We start from the raw sequence: 9,142 nt of genomic DNA, 5'->3' as shown, positions 1-9,142 counted from the left end.
AAGATCATATCATAGGGAACATGTGTACTAAGTTTCAAGTTGATTGGACTTCAGCTTCATCAAAAACTACCTCGACCAAAAACTTTAACCTGACCTCGAACAAAAACTTTTACCTGAAGCGGAACATACGGACGAACGGACGAACAGACGAACGAACGACGAACAGACGGACGCACAGACCAGAAACCATAATGCCCATACATGGGGCTTGATAATAAATTGGGCATAAAAACAATTTCTATGGCATAAAATATGTCTCTAAAATTTGCAAGATTGAATGAAAAATTTGTATCAGATTTAGAAAACATTTAGTCATAAATGTATTTGAGATATATGTCTTGTTTTTCAATAAGGATCGATAAGTATGTAGGATGCTATGCACAAATGGATTGCGTATCTAGAGAAAGGCTACAGTATTAGAAAAGTAATAGGAAAAGTGGAAAATATATGCAACAAAAAAGCGACAAAAACTTTATTTTTACACCTGAGAGATCATAAAGTACGTTCATGGACCAGTGGGTCAACGAGCACATAAACCTAAACATAATATGTTTTGAACATGTTCATGAACACGTACAATAAAAGATGATTTTCGTTTGGACAGATTCACGTGAACATTATTGGTTGTGGACAGGTTCATGAACACGTTCCTGTTAAAATAGTTTATTTGGACAGGTTCATGAGTACGTACATGACGTAATCATATTTAATATTGTGTATGTCGTCTGTACTTTTGATAGTGCTACTGGTTAATACTAAACTAACTTGTCAGTCTAAAGAAAAAATCATCAAAACTCTTCTATGTACTGTCAATTAGAAACCAATTTGATCTTAACCAACCAGTCTTTGTTATAACTGAGTAAAGAAGACTTCAATTCACTAATTTGAGTTCTGTTTGAATGATGTGTTTGGGGTCAACTTTATAATTTGTATATTTGTCATATTTCCTATTTTGCAAATTCGGAATTTCAAAATATATCTATATTTTGAAATTCCGAATTTGCAAAATAGGAAATATAACATATTTATATGATTTGTAATATGTGTTACATGCTTCGTTCAGGTTGGACTTGTTTGCTTTAATAAAGCTGATTTAACCACGCTTTTCAGATGATTTAATGGATGCGTAACACAATGTAATATACACTTTGTTCTCCAGAGTTTCTTTATTTGAGAACATGAATTAATGATTTGTACACCAGTTGTTCAACAGATCTGACGATTTGATATATTATCCTCGTGTTTAAAGATGACCACGATTCTTCCTATCTCTCATTCAAAAGAAATAAAAACTAAATTTTCACATTTTATTCACATTTTACAGTTTATAAATACATCATTATCACAGATAAAAGCAATTATTTAAAAAAAAACTACCATTACTGTGCTAGGACATTCGTCTAAGTTTCATTGTTAGTAGCACTTTTATTAGTATCTAGTCCCACATGGGACACCTGACGTCGACAGTTGTTAAATATTTCAATCGCTTAACATTAAATTTAAGCTTTTTAAGATCATAACTATTTTATTTCATCCGAATCATTAACTCAAAGTATTACAAATGTATTATTATAATTTCAAAAAATAAATACATTTGAAATCGGAATAAAAACTAGACTTGATTGGCACTTTATGATATCTTTCGAAGACTAGATTTGTGTGGAGATCATTAAAACGATATCACGATCGTTTACGATACATCTATTTCGTCATCACTTTCTGAATCGTCACTATGAGAAAAACTAGATTGCGCATGTTCCATGTCTATAGACAAGGAGCCGGGATAGTCTGTGTCATCTAAGTTATTTGTACATTCGGAGCTTTGGCTGTCATTTAAATTGTCATTGTCATTACTATCTGAAACAGCAGACTGTTCACAATTTTGACCATCGCTTCCTTTCACTGGCAAAGTTGATTCACGTGATCCTCCAGACGATAAAAGTTCCCGCTCTTTTGAATTCCTCCATTTCATTCTCCTATTTTGAAACCAAATTTTTACCTGAAAAGGAATGTATAGTTATAAATAACGTGTAATCGTTTTGTTTGTTTCCCAATAAGTTTGTCTTTTCATAAAACAACGAGAACCTTACTGTACATATGTCTACATGATAGTTAGTTACCAGCTGACGACTGAACCAGCAGACCATGTTTTCGTGTTTGTAGACCCCTGAGTAAAACTATTTAACAGTTTCTAAATGAGCTGAATCATTAAGGCGTTATTAATAATATCATTATGACAGACGATTTTACTTTTACTAAGTGGAGCTGGTAAACAGATTGACTTTCATCTCAGTTTAAAATTCCTGATTGAACACCCATGTGTTTTCCTTACTTATACTTGTATACAAATATGTTTCAACCACAATACTCTGTTTCGTGTTCTCGGGGGGAAATGGATGTTTATCAATCAGCAGTCTATTTGTTGCACGAAAGAACATTTTCAGCGTTAAATGAGTCTTAAATTTTCAACAACAAAAATCTAAACCTAAATTAATAAATAATATAACGGTACCCGTTTGGCTTTTAGATTTCAAGATTCAAAAACTATTTCAATTCTTATGAAATTATGACTGTCACGTCGTAACAAGATATATCATTTATCAAAGTTGACTTCTTGAAGTTTGTCTTTCATCAGAGTCATAAAGAAGCTGCTGACACTCTTTTCGGAACGCCTCCCGACACTTCATTGGCAGCTACTTTAACCAAAACAGAAACAAACAATCTGCATTCATGACAAACTGTCTCTATTATGCCGCAGTTTATATTATCATTACAATTAATTTGTTTTATTATTGCTAATTTCTCATTAAGATATCAGGACCAGATGTTTTAACGATTATCTTGAATTTCCCTTTGGCAGCCAGCTCCTTATTCAATTGCCGTCAGTTAGTCAATTTCATTCCGTTATAAGTTTCATACTTATTATAATATGTTATAGAAAATTGACAACGGAATCTATGACAGTCTCCCTTACTTCATCTGTTATTGTTGTGGACTGCTGGAGACCATTTGAAGGATCCTTTCAGAGCGCCTTAAGAATTATTGCTGATGAATTAAAGGCGCTCATGTACTCATGAGGGACATATGAAAGTGACAACTTATTACAAATTGATGATAAACTAATCCAAGAATGTGTATTAATTAACAAGCCCAAGATTCATAAAATGTCTCATGGCGTCAAAGTAAATCATAAAAATAATTATCTGTCATTGACATTTTGTTATAATATTGCATCTTTCGTGTAAGCGTATTTTATGAAAATATTAATGTGGGTTTTGCGTTTTCTAAATAACGAAGGTGGTTCATTGGAAATATTTTAAAACATGATATCTTAAAGCGCTAAACATGAACAACGAGTGTGCGCATCATTGTGCTGTTGGGTTTTTGTTTTGGGTTTATATCCCAATCTTCTTTTATCCATAATAAAACGTGATATTATTTGGACCTACCTGAGAATCTTTAAGTCCTAGTTTGGCTGCAAGCTTCTTTCTGTCTGGTTTACTAATGTACTTCTGTTTTTGAAACATCTTTTCTAGACCTTTCCTTTGCATGTCTGAGAATACTGCTCTCCTTAACATACCCCGGCGAGGCTTCCCTCTCATGTTACTTAAAAATGAAAATGCGTGCGGCACTGGTAATAATGGAGAACCTAAAATATAAACAGAAAATTATAAATCTCATGTCTTTATAAAAGAACGGATTTCGAGGGGAATTGAAGCTCGTATATTTGTCGTGCATAAATTACAGAGAGATGTACCTGATTGCTCCTAACTGAGACTACTATAACACATGTGTTATTGTAGTCTCAGCTCCTAAAGACATTACAGAATAGAACGTATATATAGCTCCAGTACGAACACACTTTTCCCTCACCGCGAAAAAAAGAGAGTCAAAATCGCAAAGGGAATAAACGCTCAAAAGTCTCTTGGTGGCGGGAGTTTCATCCTTTCTTATATAGTTTTAATACAATTTCATCAATTAGAACTTATTGATTGACTATCAGAGTATCGTTAATATACAATGTAACACAAAACCAATAGTTATGACAAAATGATAAATAAAAACAAAAACGTGCATTATTCTTAATATGGAGAGAAAAAAGTAAACTTTATTTCTCATATATAGTATTCTTATATTAGTCACATAAAAACCAAACAAGTAAAATTTACGGCTCAATAATTTTTAGCTATGCACTTTTTCATCAGATTACATTTCATTATATTTAATATTCTGCATATTAATATGTGTGTCAATATTATTCTTAAAGCATTTGATTTTTTCGCACTTTCCCTTATTCCTATACGGGATGTAAAATGCGCGAGCACGTAAAAATTCTCCTTGAAAAACACCTTAATTGACACTCCAGAAAAATAACGAGTAGCATATTGAAATACTTCAAAATCTACTAACAAAGAATTATAAATTCATTGATGAAATTTAATGAAATGTTATACGCTTAAATAAACATAAAATAGCGACCTTACATTGAAAAAAGATATAATGCAAAGATATGATCGCTAGGAGCGTGACGATCAACAAAGCTCGTGATTGATACATTAAATTTTACCGCATATTATGAAGCCGGTGGAGATTTTTATGATATTGTTACCTGTACATTTTAACGGAAATAAAAGATAATTTGTTTGCTCAGTGTATTAGCTGAAAATAATTTTATAAAGTTGTACTCATTTTTCTTCAGTTCAAAAGTTCAAAAGCGACGCGTGTTAATCTATTTCGTTCTGAGAAAAGTGGAGAAAAACAGAAATTTTAGACATTTCTCAAGTTTCCTTTTTTAACTAAACGTCGAAGTACTATTTTCACTAATCGGTGTCGTACGTTTTTTTAAGGTAATTTCTGTCATTTCAATGGTATTTTAAATTAAATAAAAAAGAAATAAAACAGTTGTTCATAGTGTATTATTCAATGAGATTTATATTGCCAAATTAAAGTGAAATGTTAATTTTATGCATGAAATTGACCTTCCAATCGTACGGTTATAAAGAAAGATCATTCTCATAATCGTTAGGACATACAAATGGTGTCATTATCACCTATTACTCGCTCAACTGACAAAGACATTTTCATGTACACTAAAATTAGGGATATCAAATTTTTTTCCGAGGTACCTTACCCCTTTTAATGTGTTGTCTCTTTTTAATTTTAGTAAAATGTCAAACCTAAGGTTGAAGAAACGAAAAACTACTTTTCTGTGTCACATAATTGATAGCAAGAACTGATTTATTATTAACTAGTATGTGATTGCAGAAAAGGAAAAAAGGCTATATATAAATAAGAATGAATGTGTGGGTCAACAATATTTGAAAAAAATAAACAAAAAACACCAATTAAGAAAAGTATGTGTCAACATTTAGTTTAGCAAACATAGTCAAACCAACATACTAAACATAGTTGTAATCTTCAATAAATAGTAATAAGTAATATGGACATGCCAGATACTTTTTATTGAAGTTTTTCCATTGAAGTTACATTTTAATGTGTTTTATAGAAGCTATGAATAAAATTATGAAGTATTATCATTGAACAAAATATTATCGTTGGTGTTTTTTTCTAATACTGCCTTTAATTGACGGACCATAAAACAATGTAGATATTAATGCCTGATATTGACATATTTGAACTAAGATGAAGCGCGGGTGGGCCCTTTATCATTCCCTGGTCACTTTTATCGCTTTTAAAAGTAACTATAGATGTTAATGTTAAATTTTATTGTGGCGCCAATTTCATATTTGAAATGTTAATTTTATGAGTATTTTGATTGTTTTTAAAGATAGTGATAATACATGAATACTAATTTGGGTGAAATTATGACTTTTTCATCCTCAAAATTCTATCTATCAATTGGCACGTACTGGATACTTGGCCGAAAGCAAATGTAACGGTCAATTTGGGTTTATAGACATATTTTCTTTAAAACCCAAGGAGAAATAAATATAATCATGGTTATGATCATAATCAAAATTTATTACTATCAATTAGAACAAGAAATTTATTAGTTAAAAGTCTCGTTGTTAATTAACCTTGGCGATAAAAGTCATTTTAAAATAATACATTTAAATTTATAATTGATTCCTTAAATAAAATACCGGTCGTAAATTTGAGATACATCAACTGTTGTCTAGTCAGTTGGAAATTAAATATAAAATAAAAATAAGATAAATGAATTAAAAGATATATATTTAACAATTAAAAAAAAAAAAGATTAAAAATTTGCAGTATATAAATTTTGCTTATTTACTCTATCATACACGAAGCTGAAAACATATACATCAAACAAAGACTGTATACATGCTGAATAAATAAAATAGGACTATTATAGCTCACCTGGAAAGTAAGAGTTTCTGAACATATTTGGAAACTGTGCTTCATAAAATGTTTGTCTTGGTGAGCATCCCGCACATGATAAACCATGACTAACGTAACCGCAGCCTTTTGATGGGGACGTGGAGATACTGCTTTGGCAATTGTAAACGTTTCGAGAAGGGTGAGGCGATTCAATCTTTTCCTCTGAAATATAAAGATTTTAGGATTGAAATACAGTCTATATGGTTGTCATTTATAGAGTTATATTTCACATTTCAGGCTTATGTAACTTTTGTTAGTCCATGAAGTAATTTGTCAGCAAATGGATAAAAGAATCAAATAAAACTTATTCTAAAACAGTTAAATTTTATATTCAAACATCAAATATATTTATGGTTTTAAGCTAATTACATTTCACCAGTATCAAAACTCGTAAAATGTGATGTATAAAAAAAGAAACTTTAAATTTTAATGATATTCTAAAATAAAACTTTATCATTAAAAAGAGTTGTTGATATTAGTTAATGAGACAGCAACGGAACATTACTAAATAAAATGAAAACTAATTTATTATGTATTGCACTGTAATTAATAATTGAAATTAATATTGTAGAAAAAAGATCTGAAAAAAAACAGAATGTTAAGATAATGTTATTTAACAGGAAGGAGGATAAAAATTATGTTTATAAAAAATAATAAATATTTATTTTTAAGACAAAAGACAATTTGGCCATTATAGTTTACAAACAATAAAAGGAACAAGATTATTGTTAGTTGAACAAATTATAAATATTTATCATTTCTCTTTTTTATTTGGAAATGAAGAATTCTTAACGTTGACCTTACCTGATTTTGGAGATGATGGTTCTCTTCCAAGAATCGCATTGACGCCAAACTTCAGATACGGCGCTGGATTGATGGCGTTCAGTGACGCTGATGAGGTTACCGGTGTTGCTTGTAAATTCTCTGGTAATGTTGGAGAAAATGTTGTAGCACAAGTGAATGGCGGTAGACCTTGACGAGCAAGCAGTGCTTGATTTCTGTCTCTAAGAAGATTTTCTACAAGAAATGACGCTGACGTTGTCACCATTGGTGCCTGTGGAACTAATTGTCCATTTCTAAACAAACTTTGGTATAACGGCGACGGTGCTAAAATATTCGGAAACATTGTTGCCGACCTCAACTGTTTTTTTTTTTTATTATCTTTTTTATGTAAAATAAAAAAAAGTTCTCTGAAATATCACTGTTGCATAAACGACACTTAATAACTCTTATTGTTAATTTTTCACTCAATAACGATAAAACTCTTGTAACAAAATATTTTTCCAAGCTGTTTCCGGAGAAAGATGTGAAAACCGGATAAAGCTAATTTGTTCAATGAATTGATTAGGTATCATATCACATCAAACCTTTATAAGGAATTACCTTTAATGGATATTAATTCACTTCTCATATTTAACCAATCAAACGCGACCTGATGGTTTGATTAACCGGGAGGCGGGTCAATAACGGCAAATGTTCAATATTTACTGTTTTAATAATAAAAGCTATTGCTAACGATTGCCAATCACAAGAGAGATTACGTTTTTTATTGCACATAATGCCAGTTTATATGAAGAAAATGTGTGCATCTTTTATTAAAAATAACAAAAGATTTGCAGAAATGAATACTTTTTATAAGTTTTTATTGAAAATAAAAAAAAAAATGAATTGATAACTATTATGAAATTGTGCATATATTCGATTATATAAAATTGATGCGCAAGCTCTTATAAAAAAAAGAAAACCTATTGAGAAATGATGTCAGAGCATTATCGAATAATTCTAAATGTGAAATAAATAAATTTGAAGTGTGCAATTAAAAATCTTCCAAGAAAACAACATATGTTTCCAATGTAAATAGATACAAAATTAATCACTTATATCTATCTCTATATTGATAGTATTTAATAGATATTCTATATTTATTTACTTATGTTCATATATGCACACATGGCTATACAATTTCATAAACACTGATTTAATGATTTTAATTCATATGAATTTGAATGACTGCAAAAGATATTAGATATAATAATTTCCTAAATGTGACAAAACGAGGAACATTTATTCAAGTAAATTGTCGTTACCGTATTTGTTTCAGGTACTTTTACATTTGGATCTTTCATTTCATTTCAGTTTTCTAAGTTGTGTCATTTGTACCATTGTTTGTCTTTTTCATTTGTAGCCATGGCATTGTCAGTTTATTTTTTATTTTTGAGTTTGACTGTCCCTCTGGTATCTTTCGTCCCTCATTTCTAACGATGACCTATATATGCAACTTAGAAAACTAAAGAATAAGCAACACGCACCACACCAAAAACTAGGGGTGATCTCAGATGCTCTGGAAGGGTAAGCAGATCCTGCTACACATGTGGCACCCAGAATGCATGGAACATATTTAGAATACGTTAAAACCATGAGAGGCTTTCTGAGAAATATACTTATATAGGATAAAATATTAGCAAAAAAATCATCATTTGATTGAAATGTATTCCGAGTTGGGGAAATGTTAACTCATTTATGGGATATTATCGGCGTGCTTATATTAAGAAAGATACGTGCGTTTTAAAAGGTATGAAGAAATGAAAACAAAACTTTAATGATGGTATTTATAAATTTTGGAGGAATATTATGATATTCATAAACAGTATGCATTTCAACGTTTATGCACAAGATTTCAAATCTGATTTCATAATAGGATAGGTTATTCAAATTATGATATCTCCGTTCTTTCAGTACTGTTTTGTTTAAACTATACATGTACATTCAACAATTTTTT

General features: G+C 30.5%; 1 protein-coding gene across 1 annotated transcript; it reads right to left on the bottom strand.

Annotated features, from left to right (window-relative positions):
• Positions 1-1,293: 1,293 nt before the first annotated feature.
• Positions 1,294-7,705, bottom strand: LOC143082715 (homeobox protein DBX1-like). Its single transcript, XM_076258538.1, has 4 exons — positions 7,168-7,705; positions 6,343-6,525; positions 3,450-3,649; positions 1,294-1,999 (listed from the first exon to the last, which is right to left on the bottom strand). The coding sequence occupies exons 1-4, from the start codon at positions 7,487-7,489 to the stop codon at positions 1,691-1,693; spliced, it is 1,014 nt and encodes a 337-aa protein (XP_076114653.1). The 5' UTR covers positions 7,490-7,705; the 3' UTR covers positions 1,294-1,690.
• Positions 7,706-9,142: the final 1,437 nt, after the last annotated feature.

The sequence above is a fragment of the Mytilus galloprovincialis genome, chromosome 7 (genome assembly GCF_965363235.1).
Source record: "Mytilus galloprovincialis chromosome 7, xbMytGall1.hap1.1, whole genome shotgun sequence".
Lineage (NCBI taxonomy): Eukaryota > Metazoa > Mollusca > Bivalvia > Mytilida > Mytilidae > Mytilus > Mytilus galloprovincialis.
The sequence above is the reverse complement of the archived record's forward strand: the minus strand, read 5'-3'. Positions and strand labels throughout refer to the sequence as shown.

Bases quoted from the DNA above. Each gene is read 5' to 3' on its own strand.
- LOC143082715 (XM_076258538.1), bottom strand. From the start codon at position 7,489: ATGTTTCCGAATATTTTAGCACCGTCGCCGTTATACCAAAGTTTGTTT. The intron at 6,526-7,167 runs GTAAGGTCAACG...TTTATATTTCAG, and splicing joins ACCATCATCTCCAAAATCAG to AGGAAAAGATTGAATCGCCT. The intron at 3,650-6,342 runs GTGAGCTATAAT...TTTATATTTTAG, and splicing joins CAGAAACTCTTACTTTCCAG to GTTCTCCATTATTACCAGTG.